Here is a 23,494-nt window from a genome sequence, read left to right on the forward strand (position 1 = left end):
GTGGGTTTGCGAAGCCTACATTAAATGTCACGTCTAATCCCCGGACAGGGCAGGACACTCGGGGTTGTCCCTCCTCTCGCAACCGACCAAATAAACACATCCCTGGCTCGTGTGCAGGGTCGTCTAGGGTAAGCTATGAGTCAATTTTCTGTTTGCCCACCCCTTGTCTTTTTCCTCACCATCCTCCTCTGCTTAACCGTGTAAACAAACTGTGTTTGTGTTTGTGTGTGTGCATTGGTGTGTCGGGTCAAATCGGTGACCTGTAAAGTTGCAGCGACTGAATTACTTTCTCCAAACAGCTTATTTGTCAGGCCGTATTGCTTCAGCCAATGTATGGATTAGCTAAATGCCACCGCAAACACAGCAAAACTAGGCTACCGGCTTACCATATAGACAATTCCAACATGACCCTGCACAAAAACATACCTTTATTTGCAGATTTCCTCTAAATCGTCTTAAACAACCGTAACGCTTTAAATGCCTTTTGAAATCATATTTCTTTCCAGCAGTGTTAAGTGCAGTGGATGCCTATTATATGAGGCTTTAGCATAGTGACTAACATTCAACTGGATTTGTCCGTTTTGTTGTTCAACATTCGGATTCCACAAGCAGGGTAAACACCAATGTGCGTAGGAGCGTAGCGTTGAATATCCAGTGGTACAATGTTAAATGATCGAGCGGGAACAACTTCGTGAGAAATAAGTGAGGATGAATATGAACCCCTCCGGGAGTACACACAGCTGCAGAGGAAATTTCTGATTTTCGAGTGGGACGTAAAACAAACTCAAGGACAACTGGATTGGGTAGCAATGAACAGCGGGCAAGAAAATGCAAGTGCAATGAAGCCTCGCTGAGGAGGAGGAGGAGGAAGAAGACATAATAGAAGAAAAGAAATACCTCAGGAAAATTAAATTAACTTGAAATGATAGACATCAGAACACCAAAGTTCATAAATACACCTACAAATTCATCACCTTACTAAATTCTGACATGGAAATTTCCCAGATGGAGTTCTGCAGGCTTGTCTGGCTTGTCATGGCATCAGGCAGCATAAACCGGTGCCTGGCTTCTCTGTCTTCTGTGAGGTTTATTTTCAGTTAGCAATCATTGAGATGCATTAGCATCGCCTCAAATTATATTGCTGTCAAACTGGACTTTCCAGTTCACTTGTCTTTTAGAAAGCGAATGTACATTTAATCCACTCTATGCCGTGTCCACCCACTTATATCATTCAAACTGTTGCCTCCACCCATATTGGACTAGTAGTCAACCTTTGAGATGAATGTGCCAATGATCGGTGAGATAACTTGCTTCCCGTCCAACTATGGTGACCTCAAATTGATTCATTTGTTTTTTTTTTTACTTATTTTATGTGCCATTATAATGTCAACTAAATTAGCAAACAAGGCAACTGCCATTTAATTCACCGGGTACGATCAGACCACTGTCTTTGTACTTACGCGCTTTATAAATTTGACTATTAATTCGAGCATGTTCTGAAACCCAAACAGGCTTCACAAGTCACGCCGCTGTTGTACTCTTCCGCTCACGCGCCATGATTTGAGCTGTCCACAATCAAACTTGGGCTCACTTGCATCAGTCCGTTTCCAAACGTCTCTGAAATCTACTTGTGTACATGTTTGGAGTTGGAGTGCAATTCGACGAACGATCTAAAACCTTCAGTGTTGCTGACTTTTCCCATTCTCCTCTCGATGCTACACAACTGGACACGTTCTTTTATCAAATCAGAAGACATTGTCGGAAAAAACATTCCTTGGCAGATGAAGATGATAACATTTGCAAGTCATAACCACCGTCACAAGATTAATTACTGTTTTGAGAAGCGCATCGTCCACAGGAACCTAAGAAAGGATTAGAAGGCTTGATGAAATCCTGCCCTCCTATTTCTGCTTCTCTGTCAGCTGATTGCCTTTCCTTAATGTCAGTGCACGATGTGAGACATTAACAGCTGGGTAAACATGAAACCTGTTCAACTGCTGATTTGAAGAGCTTTTATGACACGATATTTGGAAGTCATTGTTGCCTAAAGGTTTAAACACTGTAAAGTTACTGCATGTATCTCTCCCTCATCTCAGATATCTTATCTTTACTGTGGGCTGTTAGCATGTAAAAGAAGAAAGTTGGGGGGGGGGGTTGATACTTGATCTGATGATAGTATGGGACAAAACTTTAAGGGGCGTGGTTTGCAGGATGTTAGATCTGAAAAAAAATCAACCAATCGTTGACAAATTATTCTATTGCCAGTCATTTCATGATCAATTGGACATTCTGAAATATTTTAAGGAGGCACTATTCAAATTCCCTGATTGTAGTTTATTGACATCAAAAATATTTCACATGTCAGCTACTAAATAGGATTCATTTCAGGCTATTTCTACGAGTTTACTCATTTGTTTACCGACAAATAATGGAAGTATTTGCGAGTTGCGTATACAGTTGCAAAGAACAAACCCACACTTTGCACAGGTTCAGGTCCTCGCCACGCCCCCTAGTGGCGAGGACAAGCTACTGGAAAATAACTGTTTTACAAAACAGACAACAAACTATTTCCTAATTACTTATAAGTGCATTTGAATATCAATTTGCACATAACTATTTAAACAGATGGCAGTAAAAAAAAAAGCAAGACTGCAATTCCTGAGTTTTGGGATGAAAACCAGTTTAGCGTACATTTCCTCAAGTGTTAGTTGTAAGCCCTCAACCTTAGTGGAGGTAAAACTGTAACCCTTGGTTGTAGCCAGTTTACTTAGTTTGAGTGAATTCCTGGATGCCACTAGGATCATAACCCTCCATAATCGAGCCAAAACAGATCTAGTGCACCAATAATAAAAGACAGATGAGAATGTTAAGTTTCCATTATTATTATTATTATTATAGTAGTAGTTTATTATTGTTTTAGCTGTGACTAGAGGCCTTTTACAGAGCCTTTGCTGTGTCGTCACTGACGATCCTGTAATATTACGCGTCAAATCCCCAAGGCTTCTGCAAGTGACAGCACAGGATGTGCGCTTGATGATACCTGATGCTTCCCTGCTCCCCCGCAGATGATCCGCTCGTGTAATCTTTCTCTCGGATTCCCTCTCACCTTGGGCCCCTCTATGCTTCAAGGGTGTTCCGCTCCTTCCACTTGATCCCTGGGTTGTGAATCAAGCACAAAACAAGCATACCTTTAACTCTTCCCTGAAACATATTTCTGATGGAAAAACCTGAGATTGAACACAATGTTGTGCACATTATTAAACTTTGTGGTTGTGGTTGCACAAAAACATGCAGCAGGTTAAGAGGTGACTCTAGATTGCCCAGACATGTGAATGAGACAGTGAATGGGCGTGTACCTCTATATGATGTGTGAATGAGAGTGACCGACTATGTCAAGATGATGTGTGAATGAGAGAATTAATGCTTTTATGTCTCTATATGACATAATGCAGCCTCGGGGGGGCACGGATCAGTGTCTCCCTGAGCCGGTTCCAAGCCCAGATGATTGTAGAGGTTTGTGTCAGGAAGAGCATCCGGTGTAAAACTTTTGCCGAAACCAGACATGCGAATCAAACCTAATAACCAGATCACATCGGATCGGTCGAGGCCCGGGTTAACAACGACCGCCATTGGTACCGATGACCTACAGGGAACCAATTGAAACTGGGTTACTGTAGGTCAAAGAAGGAGAGGAAGGTGTGTTCTGAAGCAGAGAGAGAAGAGGAAAGAGTCTGGGAAAGAGAGTGGGCACTTTGAATATTGGGACTATGACAAGAAAAGGTAGAGTTGGTCGTGCAGAGAAGGAAAGTGGATATAGTGTATGTCCCGGAGACCAGGTGAAAAGGTTAATAAGGCTAGAAGCTTAGGAGCAGGCTTTAAGTTGTACTATCATGGTACTGACACGAAGAGAAATGGAGTAGGAGTTATCTTGAAGGAGGAGTTTGTTAGGAATGTTCTGGAGGTGAAAAGAATGTCAGACAGACTTATGAGTCCGAAACCGGAAATTGAAAGGTGTGATGCTCGATGTTGTTAGTGGCTATGCCCTGCGGGTGGGATGTGAGTTTGAGGAGAAGAAGTTCTGGAATGAGTTAGATGAAGTGATGCAGAATATCCCCTGACACAAGAGAGTGGCAACCGGTGCAAACTTCAATGGGCATGTTGGTGCAGGCAATAGAGGGGATGAAGAAGTGATGGGAAGATTTGGTATACAGGATAGGAATGCAGAGGGACAGGTGGTGGTAGATTTTGCAAAAAGGATGGAAATCGCTGTCGTGAACACTTTTTTCAAGAAAAGACAGGAACATAGGGTAACTTATGAGAGTGGAGGTGGGAGCACGCAGGTAGACTACATCTTCCATAGACGAGGTAACCTGAGAGAGATCAACAGGTTGAGGAAAAACTAGAGAGGTGGAGGTATGCGCTGGAAAGGAGAGGAATGAAAGTTAGTCGCAGCAAAACAGAGTACATGTATGTGAAAGAGAGGAACCCGGGTGGAACGGTGAGGCTACAGGAAGTGGAGATCAAGAAGTTGGAGGATGTCATGTATTTGGGGTCAACAGTCCAGAGCAATGGAGAGTGTGGAAAAGAGGTAAAGAAATAGGGTCAAGCAGGTTGGAAAGGGTGGAGAGGGGTACAATACGATAGAAGACTATCAGCCAGAATGAAAGGAAAGGTGTACAAGACAGCGATGCTCAATGGCCTAGAAACAGTTACAATAACAAAAAGACAGGAGGCAGAGCCAGAGGTTGCAGAGATGAAGATGTTGGGGTTCTCTTTTGGGTGTGACCAGGATGGATAAGATCAGGAATGAGTCTATCAGAGAAACCGTCTTTGGAGAGAAGGTCAGAGAAGTCAGACTGAGATGGTTGGGTCATGTACAGAGGAGGGATTGTAAAATATATTCATAGACGGATGCTGGAATTGGAGCTGCCAGGCAGGAGGTCTCGAGGAAGACCAGAGAAGATTCATGGATGTAGTAAGAGAGGATATGAAGGCAGTTGGTGTGAGAATAGTGAACAGAGAATAGGGTTAGATGGAGAAGGTTGATTCGCTGTGGCGACCCCTGAAGGGAAAAGGCAAAAGGAGAAGATGTCTCTATATGACATGTGAATAAAAAGGCAATAACTGGATGTCTCTATATGATGAGTGATCGGAAGAGTGAATGATTGTACATCTCTATATGTGACACTGCCTTCCTGCAATGACAACTGACATAGTCAGCAGCCCTTCTGCAATTCTTCTCTGCGTTAGCAATAATGAATGAATAAACAAAACAGGAGCAGAGTTAGCACTTGTTTACATTTTCAAACTTTTTGACAGCGTTTGCAATCTATTCACTTCCTTTTATTAATTATGCACCTGTTCTGCGCCGGTGTGGAAAATATGAGTAATGTGATTTTTTTTTTTTTCTTTTTTTTTGGGGGGGCGGCTGTAAAAAAAATCACCATTGAGTTACAAAGTATTTTAAAAAAACATGATTTATGAACTCACTTCATAAATGAACTCTGGGGGGTCCCGGTGTCCGTACGGGGACTCCGGGCTGTTTCACACCGCCCCTGGAGCGCAGCTGCGGACTCAACGTGCAACAAAAATGCCCCAAGCTGGAGCTTAAATCGGGATTTGGACCCGGAGCGTTCGCGGGTGATTCGCACCGCGGAGGTCCGACCCGAAGCCCGGCCCGGCCCAGCCCGAAGCCCGGCCCAGGGCCCTGCCCAGCCCGGCGTGAACTTCAGCAGTGCGGCGGCTCCTTTGACGTCAGCCACGTTCGAATTCAGTTGTCCAAGATGGCGGAGGTGAGCGGGCTGAGGAGCAGCAATCACTTCGAGCCGAGCCGCAAAACCCGGGCTCTCAACACAGGTAAAACCCGGTCGGCCTTTCGAGTCGGGTCCGGCTTGCGTTTACGAGTCGATAAGGGCGGAATCGGATGGAATACGGCGGTAAATTAAGTGTTTGCCTCCCCCATCCTGGTCTTTTGTCGGCGGCAAACTCGCTTTTCCGTTAGCCTGTGTTTTCAGTGGGAGACCCCGCGGCGTCCGGCCAAATGGTACCGCTGCCCCGGTCTAACCCCCGCTGGTTCCGGAAGGACTGCTAACACGGGAACTAGCTAAAGTTACCGTACACTGTCGCCCTTTTCAAATAGTTACGTTTCAGCTGGAATTATTTGTTTTATTAAGAAAATAAGCTTTAGTATGAAGCTGGATGTCGAGCCCGGATACAAAAGTCGGCGACACCTGTCGGCTCATTTGTCCGGCCCGTCACTTTCACCTGGTCCGGACACCGACCTCCCTCTCTCTCCCTCCTCCCGGTTCCCGTGTAGCTTCACGGGTAACCATGTTTCGACAGACCGACCGTCCAGTCAGCCAGTCCGGCCGTCCACTTTCAAACACCTACTTTTTAATCCTGTCAAGCCACTAATCGCCCGGGTATTTTTAAGTGCCCTATTATTAGTTTTGCTCCGCGAGCTAGCAGCCGTGTCCGCGTCAGCGAGCCGCCGTGATGTTTGCCGGTGTTAGCCGCGCTTCAAGAGAAGTCTTACTGGGCATCTTTACTGTTTGCCGTTTTCAAACGCGTTTGAAAACATAGTGTCCATGATAACTTCAGTCAACGTATTTAGAATTCATTTATTTTTTTACTTCTGTGTTTTGCTTTGATGTCAACGTTGCTGCAATCCCTAACTTTTAGATTAGCTTGTGTTTGTGGAAACATTCAGAGGAGAGCTGGCACCCTGCTTATCTGAACAGATAACTTTTTATTTTGCTTTATTTCGGGGTGGTGGAGGGCAAATCTTTCCGTTTTGACAGGGAAATAAACAATCTTCGAGGTGCTTCCTAAGTGGTTTGTAATAATACTTTTTTTGATTGTCAGCAACCAAAAAGGATTGGACTTGTCTTATCGTCGCAACCCTTATGTCTACATGAATACGGACGAGCTGCCAATTGTTATTCTCATTCTGCACTTTGTCCCTGCAGTGCAAACTCCCGATTGCTGAAACAGAACGTTCCCCCTGCGTGGCCGGCCTAATGTACCTGCATCTCAGCGGGCTACGGCAGATTCCTCACTCTGATTTTGAAAATCGTCTGACAGTACATTTCCCAAGTGCTTGTCAATATGTAAAATGATGATGCCTTTCAAGTCAGCGGTGATTTGCAGGTTTCATTTTTTTTAGTTTTTAGGCGTCGTTCCAATCAGAGGGTTTGCGATTCTATTCCCGGCCCCTCCTGTCTATGTGCAGACAGAACCCCAAGTTACTTTGCCGCCATCGGGGTGTGAATGCAATCCGGTGGAAGGTGCTTTGAAATTGCAAGATGTTAAAGCGCTCTATAAGGAGAGACTGTTCCCTGTTGAGCGACGTCTTGGCCGGTCAAAGCGTCCAATGTTGAGTCCTTTTTCTACAAAGCTGCTGAAGCTGGGCCTATTCCCCTGGCCTGTTTCATCACCAATAATTCCTTATATTGAATTCAGACTATTAATAAGACATGATGCAGTTGTTTTCTGAAGTGAACCGTGCAGAAACACATGCACAGAGGAAGGAAAGTCAGGACCAGATTAGCTGAGTGAGATTAAGTAGGTTGGGGGTTTTAAATGTTGACTTTAATCAATTTCATTTGTCAATGAAAATCATTAGAAAATGATCATTACCTTTCCATATTGTCCTATAGTATTTGCAGTACTGAGAACTCCAAAACTAATCAAATGGAGACATTTCTTGTTGTTTATGCCCGAACGTCATCTAAGCTCAAAGTATAAGGCCTGGGATTTGCCGAAAATGTGTTTGTGTACAAAGGGTGTTTCATGAGGCAAAAGTGATGTCAGTATTAATATTAATTTCTCAAAACTGGAAATGACTCGATCACAGCCTTCCATTTCTGACATTGAGACGATCTTAGCAGGGGCGGTGTTTATGACATGCAAAATCGATCACGTTTCGGTCAGACATATCTAATTAGAGATGCTCGAGTCCTATAGATAACTGAGAAATCTGGCAAGCTGTGTTTTAAATCTACTCTTCTCTATGAAAGCAGCCTTTCACAGAGCAACTGTTTCAAGTTTAATGGCGGGCTCACTATTAGTGTTCTGAGTATGACAACATAAAATGACATAGGAGCCTCCGTGTAGCAGCACAGACAGGCATGTTCATGATGCAACAAGCTTTTACTATAACATTGTAAGTTCAACTCGCCGAGCAATGACCGTTAAATCAGGGGCGGACACTTATACTTCCTATAACTGCCATATTACAACTAGCCTATTAATAAAAAGGTATTTCTAAGCTTTGCAATATATCCCCATCCCATAAATTAAACAGTTAAGCAGTCTGTTCCGTTGTGTCCAGTCCTGCTGAAGTCAACACTTACACAGAAATCTGCCGTCTCCTTGTTTTACCCGAGAAGATCGGTTGAAAAATGTTCACGTGCCATGTTTCCCAAGAATGTGACTTCTGATAAAACAAGTCAACCCTACCCTACTCAACAACAATTGTGATATCTATCTAACCAATTCCACATAGACTTCAAGCAAGTTGAGCCAGTTTCCATCTTAACCAATAATAAAGCGTTTCCTTTGGCTGCATTTTCACAACTGACAAAACCAAATCACTATATGTGATATATTCACACTGCAGTTATATCGCATGTTTTGAATTATTGTGATACTTTTGTCGGGCCCGCTGAGAGTCCCACCCATAGCGAACACTGCTTTAGATCAACTGGCACCGATTTGGTTTCCAAATGATCTTTTCCTGTTTACTAAATACTGTAACAGGAGACACGGTATCCCAGTCAGCGATACTGACTGAATGCAATGACTTTAATACTTCTGACCATCTTGCTCGTGGAAGAAGTTGTGTGAGTTTGCAACAGTTCTGTAGCAGTATCTTGTGTGTGTGGTATTCTCAAAAGGCTACCATCCCCTCATCCAAGACTTCTGAACACCCACATTTAGAAACGATGATCAATTCGTAATTGCTTTTCAAAGCTTGCCTGGGATTATAGAGCGCAGGAGTCAAGGGACGTGAGAGCTGGTTTTAGGAAACGTTGCGGAATGTTTGCCAGCTTGCACAGTCAGTCAACTTAGACCATCAGAACTGAAGCAGTGCAAAACTTAATATATTTACATGAACTCTTTGTGTTTTTTGTATGTAGCTTTAAAAAAAAAAACATCAATGTTTATGAGCGTTTTTTTTTTTTTTTTTTTTAAGTTTGTGTATCTGGGCATAAAAACCAGGCCAGTTCACATCTGCTCAGTGCCTCAAACAGATAAGGTCGCTAATTTTAGTGCGCCCTCATTTTCTTCCCGCTGATGAGTAGGGCAGTGTATGAGTCCACTAGACACTTTATCCCGAGTGTCTCCGTAAAGCAGATACCAGCATTGCCAATGTGTTCTCACTGACTGCGCTATTGCATACTTATTGTGTTCAGTGTTACTGACATTCTGCAGTGATAATCCTTATGGTACCAGAAGAATAGTGTCTTTTGTTTAGCCGTTCAATGTGAAGTGGCTCCTATGTCTGCAGTTTGTGCCACTTCATGGTGCTGTATGCCACAAAGGCCTGGGTAGTAATCTGCACGACTAAAAATCTGGATAAAGAAGTGCAGGGCTCATTTGCACGCTGAGCAGATTACTTTTAACCAAAACACTGCTGCATTTCAGGAATTTGAGCAGCCTCCGAGCTGATCTTTTACCATTTATGGCTTTTCTTTTTAATCCATAATATCAGCGAATATCCTCCCAGCTGCCCTCTGTCTCTGTGCAATGACCGTGGACTTTCCAGCTAAGTAGATGTTCCGCAAAGAAGACCAAATTTGCACCTGTTGTTTGATACAAGACTACCAAAGTGCAAGTAGAAACAATGATGACTCCCCCCATCCTGCCAAGTAGACTGGGCTGCTGTTTTGGACATTAACCGGTTGACGATACGGTTTTCGCAGCTTTCGCAGGTCAATGTTCAGAATGGAGGGAATTGGTCAGCTTTTTCACTGTTTTCCACTTCATATTCCTAGTTTTTTGTGCTGCTGCAAAGGTGTAAAAATCAAACTGTATCTCAGATCTTTTTCTAAAACTCAGGCTCTGTGTCGAGGGAGTGCTAAACTACACAGCATGTACTACACAGAATGAGTAAACATGCTAAAGGCAAATGAAATAATAGCGAGCATTGACTTTCTTAACCTGAATCCTCTGCTTTGTCTTTACAAGCTGGGGTTTCTCAAAATGTCTGACATCAGCTAGTATATAGTTTGCATGCATGCAGACAGCCAAAACAATTAAAGAAATTAAAAAAAAAAAAGGTTTCCAAAATCACGAGTGTCGGTATAGTGGTGATCCAAAAAAAATCTACATCAGCCCAGATGAAAACCAAATACCACCAAGTGTGTTGAAGCTGTTTGCTTCTGTGTGTTCGTTCAGTCAACTGTTCCCGTCTTTGTGACTCAGGCCTTAAGGCCGTTGGCACTCACAGTTACATCACTGCCATCAAGTTTATGTGCTGTCAAAGTTGTCTTTTAAGTCCAATTGTCATCTAGTCATCTTTATTGACTGTGACCTTTACAGATAAAACTGACCTGTAACTGTTAGGCTGAATTGCAAGGCACTCCACGGCTGCTGTATGCAAGGGAATGAACCTCACAGCAGGAAACATTGTCTTCAGGATGCTTAAGTACGCATTTAAACACATTTCTGAAAGTGTCAGGTAGTTTAGAGGACAAGTGCTTGTCTCCTCCCATTCTGACCTCTAGTGCTATTTTCTTGGCGTAACAAGGATGAGTACGTTTTTGTTTTTTTTTTCTCAATCAAGCAATCCATGTAAATCCATTTTAAAGATATACAGTGGAGAGAACAAGTATTTGATACACTGCTGATTTTTCAGCTCTTCCCACTTGCAAAGCATGTAGAGGTCTGTAATATCTTTATTATAAGTACTCTTTAACTGTGAGCGACAAAATCTAAAACAAAAATCCAGAAAAACATACTGTATGATTTTTAAGTAATTAACTTGCTTTTTCTTGCATGACACAAGTATTTGATACATCAGAAAAACAGAATGTAATATATGGTACAGAAACCTTTGTTGGCAGTGACAGAGATCAGATGTTTCTTGCAGTTCTTGACCAGGTTTGCACACACACTGCAGCAAGGATTTTGGCCCACTCCCCCTTATAGATCTTCTCCAGATCCTTCAGGTTTTGGGGCAGTCGCTGGACAATATGGACTATCAGCTCCCTCTGAAGATTTTCTATTGGGTTCAGATCTGGAGACTGGCTCGGACTTTGGGATGCTTCTTACGGAGCCACTCCTTAGTTGCCCTGGCTGTGTGTTTCCGGTCGTCGTTATGCTGGAAGAGCCAACCAGGACCCATCTTCGAGGGTCTTACTGAGGGAAGGAGGTGTTTGGCCAAGATGGTGTGATACACGGCCCCATCCGTCCTCCCCTCAACACTGTACAGTCGTCCTGTTCCCTTTGCAGAAAAGCATCCCCAAAGAATGTTTCCACCTCCATGCTTCACGGTTGGGATGGTGTTCTTGGGGTTGTGCTCATCCTTCTTCCTCCAAACACGGCGAGTGGAGTTTGGACCAAAAAGCTCTATCTCATCAGACCACATGACCTTCTTCAATTCCTCCTCTGGATCATCCCGATGGTCATCGGCAAACTTCAGACGGGCCTGGACATGCGCTGGCTTGGGCTGGGGGGACCTTGCGTGCGCCGCAGGATTTTAATCCATGACGGCGTAGTGTGTTACTAATGGTTTTCTTTGAGACTGCGGTGCCAGATCTCTTGAGGTCCAGGTCCAGGTCCAACCGTGTAGTTCTGGGCTGATCCCTCATCTCCCTCATGATCATTGATGCCCCGCGAGGTGAGATCTTGCACGGAGCCCCAGACCGAGGGAGGTTGACCATTATCTTGAACTTCTTCCATTTTCTAATAATCCTGCTGACAGTTCTTGTCTTCTCACCAAGCTGCTTGCCTATTGTCCTGTGGCCCATCCCAGCCTCGTGCAGATCTACAACTTTATCCCTGATGTCCTTACACAGCTCTCTGGTCTTTGGCCATTGTGGAGAGTTTGGAGATTGTTTGTTTGCGTGTGGACAGGTGGCTTTTATACAAGTAAGGAGTTCAAAATGATGCAGTTATGACAGGTAATGAGTAGAGAACAGGAGGGCTTCTTAAAGAACAACTCATCAGTTTGTGAGAGCCGCAATTCTTGCTGGTTGGTAGGTGATCATATACTTGTCATACGCTTAAAAATCATACAATGTGTTTTTCTGGATTTTTGTTTTAGATTCTGTCACTCACAGTGGCAGAGTACATATCAAAAAAGGTCAGAAACCTACATGCTTTGCAAGTGTGAAAAACTGAATAATCAGCAGTGTAATACTTGCTCTCCCCACTGTATTTGTGTTTTTGTGTTGCGAAATGCACAATGCGTGTGTCAAGCTTGTATTTAATTATTTTCAGGGATTCCAATTGATAATTTGATTTTCAAAAACAGTCCAACAGAAACACCATTTTGACATAGTACACAGGCCAGTGCATTTTTTGACTACATAAAGTTGTGATATTAGGCCTTACAAGTATATGTTTGAATAATAATACTATAATACTGCTTTCATTGGGATCCATGCTTTCTTTAACAAGGCAAAGGAAAATGAGTCCTTTTTTACAGCTACTGAATCTTAAAGCTGGTGGGTTATTGGTCACATTTCCAAATGTCAGTATTTGTCACCCCCCAAGTACACACACATTATCTAATGTAATGTTAAGCTCTGAAGAAACTCTTGCTTTCACACTTGATAATCATCCCTAAACGACAAGTCATTGAATCTAATCTGGCATCTGAGTGGAGACTTTTCAGTTTGAGAGATGTGTACGGATTTAAGGAAAAGTGTCACAGTATGATTTAAAATAAAAAAGAACCTGAGAGAATTTCCTCCCAAGTAGCCTATTTCTCAATGTTTTTTTTCTCTGGCCTTTTATGATATTCAACAGAAGGCTATTTTTGAGCTTGACCTACATGGCTTTATCATAGTGGATAAGAATATGAAACCCAGCACAAAATACCGGTAAGAATCCCATCCACTGTTTGACCCAAATAGGGCGTTTAACTTTCTCCTCAAGTTCTAAGAGCAGAGGTCAAAGGCACACAAAGCAGACCCATTGTAATAAATCTTAATCCCCAGGCATGTGTGTTTGGGTTTTTCCACACACCTCTGTCCATTCCTGCCCATCTAACCTTTCCATTTAAAATGATGTTACCTAACCAATGTCATTGTGTCGTGTGTGTCGCCCCCCCCCCCCCCCACCCGTGTTTTTGTCCAAAGGCTCGAGTGGCGTAGATGTCCCGCTTTTTCTCCAGAGGCCCCATTTTGCCAGGCCAGAGGAACTGGAAGATGAATTACTTCCCAGAACAATGACCTCAAAGCAGGACACAGAAGGCCCTCTCACACCTTCATCCGACGAAGAGACTTGGGAGGAAGAGGTGTGTTGTATTACTTCCTGTTGTGGTCACATCTTCTGAAAAATGTGACGTTGTCGCCTTCACGTTCTGTCATTCGTCCCGTTTTATGGTAAATGTAGGCACACTATACTAAGTATTTTTTTCTAAAAGGATATTTTTATTGTATATTTTGGGAACTAGCAACGGCTTCTAGACACTGCAGGATCTGAGCAATGACTGCAATGAGTGTGTGCGTATCAGATAAGGACAGTTAGATCTGGCCGCGAAGGCTTTAAACAACTGGTAGGAATGGAGTCTGCATCGACACGGTTTAGATCTGGATTTGTCAACCGGAGTAACGGAGGGGTTTCTTGGAGGAGGAAACGTACCGGAGAACAGCAGGGTAGATGGCTGTTAATCTGTCCGGGCCAGGTGGCTCAAGAACTCGCCCGGAGCAGCCATGGGACGATTAAGGAAATCACAACAGGCAGTCTTGACACATTTCACTGCGGTGGGTGAAGGTTGAGGGAGAGAAGAAGTCAAAGTCATTCTTTTAGTGAATGCACCACCAGATCTTTACTGTTTTTCATCAGTAGTTCTTTGGAAATTATTAATGTATGTTAAAGAGGTGGGCCAAAGTTTTTTTTGTTTTTTTTTTTTTTTAGTCTGGCTGATTCTTAAATCAGTCATTGAAGAAAAGTATTAGAAATACTGAAGGGAAGACATGCGGTTGGTTGGGGTTTAGGAGAGTGGAGTCTTCCCTGGAAGCACACCCTGTCAATTCTGTTCACGCAGAAACTCTTCAGGGAACACAAGGTTAAGTATGTGCCCTCCTGCAAGGCCGGGTTGCTTCACCAATTGTGTCAAAAGAATCTAAATCTGATGAAAGTAGAAACAAAGTCAAAGCCAAAAGGGCTGTGACTAAGGATTTTCAAACCCCCCCCCCAGAATAAGAGCAATACATTAAAGTTAACAAAATGACTGAAACTAATATTTTAATTTGTGACTAAAAGATTGTATTTCAAGATTCCATAGATCAAGATTTTTTTTTTTTACCAAGAAAAGTTAGAGAAAAGGTAAAGCATTACTTTAGACAAGGCTTCCGTCCTTGTCGGTGGAAAAATAATCATGGATGACCAGGTGAGGCACAGAGTACCCGACAGAAGTGAGCAGGCCATGAGAGGAAAAGTCAAATTTTGTGGTGGCGGCGGTAAAAGAGAGGGACCTATAGTAGACAGGTGGTTTGATATGGTGAAATGGTTTCTGTGAGTGGATCATGGTATCGTACTGTGGCTCTGAAATCCAGCGGTCTGGATTCTGGGCAGGGTCTCGCTGGAGATCAACATCCTCAGTATTGCCGGTAACAAGGTGCAGTTAGAAAATCCTGCAATGAATCATCGAACTTCTCGAATCTCCCTCCGCCAGTCGGATTCCGTATCTGCTGATCTTTTCAGTTCTAATGACAATGAAATTAAGACATCCTGAAAATTAGGAAGTGAAGCCTACAGTTATGTTCGGGTGTCAGTTTTACATCCTTAAAGTCTCACCTTTTCCGGTAACGATCACGTGGACGTCTCATTGCCCGGGAAAACCCCCGAGTGACTGCAAACTTGTGTCTCCAGGCTCAAGTAGAGGAAGAAAAGGCCAGGCCCATTCAGATCCTCCTGGCCGATGAGGACGAGCACAGCTTTCAGCTGGACGCGGCGGCACTGGAGAGAATCCTGCTGCAGGATCACGTGAAGGACCTGAATGTGGTGGTCGTGTCCGTGGCCGGGGCCTTCCGCAAGGGCAAGTCCTTCTTGCTGGACTTCATGCTACGCTACATGCACAACCAGGTGAGCTGAATGGAACCGCTAAAATCCCTCCACGGGCAACTAAATTTTGTTTGTTTAACAGTTAAAGTGGAAAAACACACTGTCAAAATGGAGCCCAACTGAAGGCCTCCCGCTATCAGTGTGTCCAGTCTGAAGTCACGATGTTTGTTTGTACATGTTCCACATCAATGTTATATACTGGTGCTGCATAGCTATTATGATGGAGTGTCTAAAGAATTAGAGATGCTGCCATTTTTAAGAATGCTTTTTGTCAAAAGAATTCAGATTGGTTAAAAAAAAAAAAAAAAAAAATCAAGGCCAGGAAAATTCTCGCTTAAATCCTTTGAAATGTGTTTTTCCATACACCCAAATGGCCGAATAATGCGAAGGCACATGCGTGATGGCAGCAAAACTGCAAGTATTTAGACATGAAAATTCAGCCCGGCAGCTTCACCCGAGGTAAGTGGATTCACGTGCAAAGTAAACATTCCTCTGGAGCTTAATGTTGCACAACATTCTGCCTGTGCAGGTTGTGTAAACGCGGAGAGATGACCGAGCACCGCGGGGTTGATTCCAATCGATACTTACATGTGTGCCAGAAGGTGTCGTGAGAGAAGACCGGCTGATCGATACACTCGATCCTTTCGACTCCTATAGGCATCAAATTTGGTTGATTTTTGGACATGAGTAACAGGTGTTGGCATATTAGACGTATCGGAGATGTCGTTCCATTCACCGCCTCCTTTTGAATTCTTACCCGAAGACGCAATCGCCTGTGCATTTCATCGAGTCATGCTGACATTCCTTTTCGAGTCCGTCCAGATCCTGCGATGTGGTGTCTGAAAAACTACACGCTGAGGCACAAAGGATCACCTTACACACACACACACACACACACACACGTGTGCAGACATCCTGCAACACACACACACACTCTGACAGCAGGAGTCCAACAAAGCGGGACAGTCAGAGGAATGTTTCACAGCTGTTGGGTTACAAACATGAACATGAGCATTTTGTTTGGATTTATTGTTCCCTTTTCCAGTATTGATTTTATGATCACCAGTGGATGTTTCCCACGTTGGCAGATGGCACACACTTATTTTGTGTAATGGGTTTGTCAAAGACCTCTGTGACATGTCGACATCGGTGCAGGATTTGCCTCTCAAATAGCTTATTTGGTTTGAGGCCTCTTTATATTTTCCTGTCTGTGCTCAGTGGATCTTTTTTTTCCTATGTTAACTAGGAAATCATAAGAATCCCTTAAGGATCATTTTAACATATCAAAAACAAGTATGTATTTTGTCAAAATAAGTCAAGTGCGTCCCTCTAAAATGTGTTTTAACTATATTTTTGGATGCAATTTAATGTAACTCTTACTATCCCCATATTATTATTCCTACATAATTACCTTCATGTGACAATATATACATCATCTGCTTACCTTGAAAAAGACAGGAACTGAATTTAATTCTTAAATTTGACGACCTAATTTCAGTGGGCTGGTGGGGTATGTGTATACTTCTTGGGCATTCCTTGCCATGTGATGCGCATAAAGTTTGTTTTCGCTTTGCCCGTCTGCCGTTCCAACATTCATCGATCCAAATACCGGCCCGTCCTCGTCCGTTTCGGCGTCATAATTGCACACATCGACGACGTTCTCGGCCCCTCATGTCCAATGAATCCACGGGGGCCTTTCCACCACCGTGATGTTTTTTTTCAGGGGGCCCAGGCACCATGTGACTGATGAAGCGTGCATTTGTACCGCCGTGAACAGGGACTTCATTCGGGATGTTTTGAAGTGAGGTTTTATCGCAGTCAATTTTTGACGCAGCAACTGGGAAAAAAAAAAAACAAAAAACAATGTGCTGCGAGGGCTGTGAAAACTCGGGCTCTACATTAAATCATTATATAATGTAGCAGTAAGTACAAAGAGGTCTGTGAATTTCTTTTTATAAAATGTTCAGTTGAGTTGTATTCCACCCCCTACCTTCCCTGAATTAGGAGGATGAGCAGTGGATCGGAGGCGATGACGAGCCCCTGACCGGGTTCACCTGGCGAGGAGGCTGTGAGAGGGAAACCACGGGAATCCAGGTCTGGAGCGAGGTCTTTGTGGTCGACAAACCCGACGGCAGCAAGGTAGGCGGCCCGTATCGACCCGGATCCGTCCACCGAAGGGGCCGGTCCTTTTTTCTGCTCACTTCCCCCCGCGTTTTCCAAACAGGTCGCCGTGCTTCTCGTCGACACCCAGGGAGCGTTTGACAGCCAGTCCACCATCAAGGACTGCGCCACTGTGTTCGCCCTCAGCACAATGACCAGCTCCGTGCAGGCGAGTCCACATGCATTCACTGCCACGCGGGGAAAGCAGAGCTTTCATCGAAAGGGCCTCCCAACCTGTCTTCGTTCACTTTCAGGTGTACAACCTCTCCCAGAATATCCAGGAGGATGACCTTCAGCATCTTCAGGTTAGTTTTGTCTTTAAAAGCAAAAAAAAAAAAAAAAAGTCGCCGGAGAGTGTGTGTCTAATTCTAGTTCTTCTCTCGTCAGCTCTTCACAGAATATGGCCGCCTCGCCCTGGAAGAGATTTACTTGAAGCCTTTCCAAGTAATTCCACATCATGGGGCTGTCACAAGAGCCCAAACATCAGCGCAAAGTTGCTGCCAAAACTTTGAAAAATATAACCTCACTTGCCCTTCCGCTTCTACCGGAAGTTGAGAAAGTATTAGGATCACAAAAGAAAAAAAAAAATGCAGGCTGCTGACAGCCAGTGTCTTCTAAGGGGGTTTTGGGAGAAAAAAATAATTGAAGTCAGCTCAGTGTTAACCAGCGTATTGTTTAGGGAGTTGGCGTGTAGCTGCGGGTCTAAATAACACCAACACAGATCGGTCAGTGATAGATTTCCGAACGACTGAGAACCGTGTTCAAATTCAGAATGAGCCCTCCAAGTGCAGGCGGTGGGAAAAACCAAATTCCGATCGCCCCTGTTGTAGGAACAAGTCGCCATTATTCTGCCGTCGGCTTTAGTTCTGCTACTAATTGTTATCTTCTTGTTATTCGAGTCCCTTATGTTTCTGATTCGGGACTGGAGTTTCCCGTATGAACATGACTACGGCGTGGAAGGCGGCGAAACCTTCCTGGAGAAAAGACTACAGGTGAGAGGAATCTGTCGAATGATGCCGCCGAGGCCGTTAGTCGACGCAGAAAAACCGAGACTCTTTTTTTTTTCCAAAACGTCTCCCGACCCCTCCTGAAACAGGTGAAACAGAACCAGCACGAAGAGCTGCAGAACGTGAGGAAGCACATCCACTCCTGCTTCTCCAACATCGGCTGCTTCCTGCTGCCGCACCCTGGACTCAAGGTGTCAACAAACCCTTACTTTGATGGCAGACTGAGAGGTAAGACCACACCGGACGGACGGGCGCGAGCCGCCCGGTTTCGAAGGATCCTCAACGTTTGTGCGCGTTTCAGATATCGATGGGGATTTCAAGCGAGAGCTGGCCAAGCTGGTGCCGCTTCTGCTGGCCCCGGAGCGACTGGTGGAGAAGGAGATTGGAGGCAACAAAGTGACCTGCAGAGATCTGCTGGAGTACTTCAAGGTTGGAACAGGGAGCTTTTACACCCAGAGGGGTTGAGGCTCAAGCGACAGAGTATTATTTTTATCTCCACCTCATGCAGTATGTCATGCAGCACAATCCCACTTGGGTTGAGAATATATAGTTTCTTCTTAATGTTCATCCGGCTCACATGGGATTTTCCTTCTAACGCTCTCCAGGCTTACATAAAGATCTACCAAGGCGAGGAGCTGCCTCATCCAAAGTCCATGCTGCAGGTCGGTACAAAATCACCGTCACGGGCCGTCAGTCATCAAGAATAGCAGCTGTTGGGACAACCAGATATTCTTCCCGTTTCCCAGGCGACAGCAGAAGCAAACAACCTGACTGCTGTCGCAGGAGCCAAAGACTTGTACAGCAAGAAGATGGAGTCGGTGAGGACGCTTTGCATTTCCTTCGTGTTTCTCCGTCCCATTCGGTTAAAGGGTCCTCAGATGAAGCGTTTTTTTTTTTTTTCCCGTCAATTTTTGAAACGGTCAAAGTCAGCTCAAACTCACACTACGCCGTTCCAGGTGACATTTTTGATGCTTTCACAAACTCAAAACGCCAGGGAGACACTTGAAAACAAGAGTCTTCCGATTTCATTCTGACGCCGCGTCAAAAAACGGAAAAGATCCCACGCACGCTCACGTCTCGTGTCTGTCGTCAATATCTGTCAGATCTGCGGCGGGGACAAACCCTACATCGCCCCGGGCGACCTCGAGCGCTGCCACGACGAGTTCCGCGAGAACTCCGTCCGTTACTTCCGCTCCGTGAAGAAAATGGGCGGCGAAGAGTTCTGCCAGCGCTACCAGAACCAGCTGGAGGCGGAGCTGGACGAGGCCTACACCAACTTCTCCAAGCAGAACGACGGCAAAAACATCTTCTACGCGGCACGCACGCCCGCCACGCTCTTCGCCGTCATGTTCTTCACCTACGTGGTGTCGGGCCTGACCGGCTTCATCGGGCTGAGCACGCTGGCGGTGCTGGCCAACCTGGTCATGGGCGTGGCGCTCCTGTCGCTCTGCACCTGGGCCTACGTCAAGTACTCAGGGGAGTTCAGAGAGGTGGGAACGGTGATCGATCTGGTGGCCGAGACCCTCTGGGAACAGGTTGGTAGCCGGCGCGGCTCAGCAGAGCAAAGCACCCAAGCTTTTCTCATTTTTATCTGAAATAACCCAAATGTTTCGTTTTCGTCAGCAGGTTTTACAGGTGACGCTCCTTGATGCAAACAGTTGATTAGTTCTCTCTTTCTTTCTTTTTTTTTTCTTTTTCCTCCCCCCTCCTCAGATGATTCTCAAACGCCATGTGAACAATTCATCTTCTTTTCATTCCACTTCCTGTCAGGGCCCGAATAACCTGACCGTCATTTCCTGCCCGACGGAGCTAAAAAGGGCAGAGAAATGGTGGAATCCTTCCTGTGTCGAACGTTTTTTTTAATTCATTCTTCGTTTTCCGCCCATAAAGCATTAAGTCATTTTATGTTTCAGCAATTCTTCCACTCCAACAGTCAGTGCTTTTTTTTTTTCTTTCCTTCCTTCATCCCTCCCTCTTCATGTGACTTGCAGACTCAGTGTCTCTGGTCGGCCGTGACTTCTCTTACTTCCCCGCGTCCTGCCGTCCAGCTTTTGTCACCAACATCGAACGCTTCTCCTTGTCCACGATTTTCCTCTATCTCTGTATTTCCAGTCCTTTTTTCTTTTTACCTCCTTAGCTCTTGGGTCTGTCTTCCTCCTCCTCCCCTGTGCCTGTTTAACCCTCCCTTGCTCTGCTCTCAGGTGCTTTCCAAACTCGTGGAGCCCGTCAGGAGACGCCTGGTGTTCCCCGCCTGCCCGCTCCCGTCCCTCCCCCCCGGAGTGACACTGGGACTCGGAGCTTTGTCTTCCCTCAACAACAACAACAACTACTACAAAAAGGCTAACTAGCCATTGACCCTCGGCAGACCGACTTTTCTTTTCAAAAACATTCTGTTGTTGTCTGGCTTCCCAGTTCTTTATATATACTGGATTTTTTCTTCTTTTTTTTTTTTTTTGCTTGAAATGCGGAGTCTCTCAACACTGACAGACATCGCTGAAGGTTTCTGAACAGCAGCGGGCTCCCCTCAGGATGTGTCGCCTCCTCAAATGGTTTCTGACACTTTACTTTGAGTGGATGTCTAGTATTTTCAGTTGAAACCTGTTTTCTTCTTTGGTGTTGTGAGTTTCTCTTTCATTTGAAAAGATGCGGAGGATTGCCCAGCATGTTGCACCCTCGAACTTATTTACGTATACTTTTTTTTTTTTTTTTTTTTTAATTTCTCCTCTTTTCTCCTTGGATGTACAGTTGGGTTGTTTTTTTTGTTTTGTTTTTTCGTTCCCCCCAACTTGATCGGTTCTCACTGTCCCCTCCTCTCTCCTCTCCCGCAGGTTCTGAAGCCGCTAAGTGAACATTATATGGAAGACAACGTCAGACAGACGGTGGTCAACTCGCTCAAAGCCAGCTTGACAGAACAAGGCTCGCAGCACACCAAGTTAAAGACTCACTGACGCGTCTCCTCATCTTCATCCTCTACTGTCACTCATCCCCCACCCCCACCCCGCCTGCTCACTCAGTGTGCTCAGTCCTTTTAACTATGGAACTAGTTCAACACCAAAGCTGACCTTCCTCGTCCTTTGCAAACACGTATCCCCCCCGCCCCCAGTCGTCGTCCCCGTCTCTGACACTTAGTGGACCCTCATCGCCCTCTAGTGCCTGAGAATATGAACTGCATCCCGAGGGCCGAGCAGATAAGCTGGTGTCGTCTCTTGCCAAAACCGGACTGTCATCCTCTCCAGCGCGCCAAGCGGTGACGGATCGCTCTCCCGTTTCCACGCATCCCGCGGACCGAGACACGCCTTCACGCACTTCGATACCGTCGAGTGTCCGCCCGTCGACGCACTCGCTTCAGGATTTGGCTGTAATTCAGGGATAAGCTGTGGGCAGCTGTTTCTCAACAACGGATGCAAACCGAAATAGTCGTATTTGTCTCGTCTTAAAGTGCTCCGTTCATTTCTCTACAGTATGTTAGCTGTTTTCGTCGAAGCACAAGTGAGTTGAGAGACTAATATCGCGGTGCTGGTTCTTGTTTTTTTTTTTTTTTTTTTCCAATCAGGAAGTGGCTTGTTTGAGGGGAGATAAATATGCCTCCCTTATCATGGACCAGCTGGCAAGGCTTTCTGAACAACCCGGTGTCCCAACTCGCCCTGGTCGTCTGCGCCGAAATCCGATTGTCGTCTGGCACGTTAGCGGCGGTTCTGCCTCCAACTGCTCTTTCAGGTTTTCACACTGAGCAAAGGAGAGGAGTTCAATACTCTAGTCTCAATCAGGGCTCAGGTGGTGTGTCTCCCTTCAGAATGTAACCTTGAAGAGAGCTGTAAGAATAGTTTGTTGTAGATGTTTTTATCTGGCCCCTTTAGACCCACCAGTGTTTGGCCCTCTGCATGGTTGTTGTAGCATAAAGCTCTTAGAGCCCAGCTGTAATCGGAAAACCAGACATGTTTTTCATTTCCACTGCCTTCACAATAACCCGTGTTTTTTCCCCCCCTGAGCAGTCGTCTTGAGCGACTCATTGCCGGGTTTTTGAATCGTTGCCTTGACCGTCGGGTCAAACCCTCTCGCACCGGGACAGCGGGACAGCTGTTCTGGGAAAAAACAATTTGCTTTGCGGTGGAGAGTCAAAACACCTAAACTGATCATTCTCACGTCTTCAAACTTGAAGCTCCATTCAGTTGCCTCTTAAGCTCAGCGTAGTTTCTCACTTACTTTATATATACACATTAAGTGCGATTGTAATGTTGTGGTTTTTCTGCTGGTTTGTCCTGTTTTTACTTCCCTGGCTTTAAGCGACACTTAACAGGCTGTAGCTACACCTTTAACAGATCAACATAAGTCACGCAGCTGACAGCAAAAACTAACATCCTAAAAAAAACAAAACGCCAGATTAATTTTAACTGACAAGTTTCTAAAATCATTTTGTTGAATCCGCATCTCGGATCACGTTCACCTCATCAGGCCAGTGACTCGGACAGTTTAGACAATCCTCCCCCACCGTCAGAACTGAGCATCCCACAACGCAGGCAGAAGCTAAATGTGATTTCTCCACAGCAGGACAACGACTCGAGATGAACTGGAGGCCCAGTTACCTTAAGATCCACACTGTCTGAGCTCTTTGCATCAATTCCATCCACATGACTTCTCGCCTCCAGGCTCGTGAAACAGTCTCAGCACACTTTACGAAATGGGCATGTTTGTTGGATTAAATATTTAAATAAACTTTGTATACGTTTTATAGTGAATCAGTTGACAAAGACTTTTTTTTTTCTTTTTCTCTTGATCAAGAATGCTAAGTTGCTGTAAGATTTAATTAGATGTGTCCTGTTTGTGAGGATGTTGATGCCACAGTGCGAATCTTTGGATTCTGTTAGGAACATTTTGTGTCGAAGGAGTTGGAGATGTTGGTCTACTTTTTAAAAAGATATCTCTGGTAATTTATTTTTGAATAAAGTGTTTACCTTAAGAATAAACCATTCATACACTGCATCTATTTGTCTTTTTTTACTTCTATGGAGAACTCGATATCCTTTTAAAACTTTTACATCTCTTCAAATATTCAGTTTACCTTGTATACAGGATGTAGTTGGGCTGGA

At 44.7% G+C, this 23,494-nt stretch overlaps 1 protein-coding gene and 1 long non-coding RNA gene across 2 annotated transcripts; one reads left to right on the plus strand and one right to left on the minus strand.

Moving 5' to 3' along the window:
• Positions 1-1,346: 1,346 nt before the first annotated feature.
• Positions 1,347-15,552, minus strand: LOC147236690 (uncharacterized). Its single transcript, XR_015108704.1, has 4 exons — positions 14,974-15,552; positions 14,715-14,882; positions 13,816-13,932; positions 1,347-3,155 (listed from the first exon to the last, which is right to left on the minus strand). It is a non-coding gene; the product is annotated as an uncharacterized LOC147236690 (long non-coding RNA).
• Positions 5,710-23,387, plus strand: LOC147236691 (atlastin-2-like). The gene is made up of 14 exons (XM_086172434.1): positions 5,710-5,856; positions 13,311-13,468; positions 15,049-15,261; positions 17,245-17,379; positions 17,465-17,569; positions 17,655-17,705; positions 17,788-17,844; positions 18,300-18,392; positions 18,497-18,635; positions 18,709-18,836; positions 19,013-19,069; positions 19,154-19,225; positions 19,511-19,942; positions 21,236-23,387. Exons 1-14 carry the CDS (start codon positions 5,784-5,786, stop codon positions 21,353-21,355), a joined length of 1,833 nt encoding a protein of 610 aa, XP_086028560.1. The 5' UTR covers positions 5,710-5,783; the 3' UTR covers positions 21,356-23,387.
• Positions 23,388-23,494: the final 107 nt, after the last annotated feature.

The sequence above is a fragment of the Fistularia commersonii genome, chromosome 2 (assembly GCF_037954325.1).
Source record: "Fistularia commersonii isolate RoL2024-O1a breed Wild chromosome 2, RoL_Fcom_v1.0, whole genome shotgun sequence".
NCBI classification, from domain to species: Eukaryota; Metazoa; Chordata; class Actinopteri; order Syngnathiformes; family Fistulariidae; genus Fistularia; species Fistularia commersonii.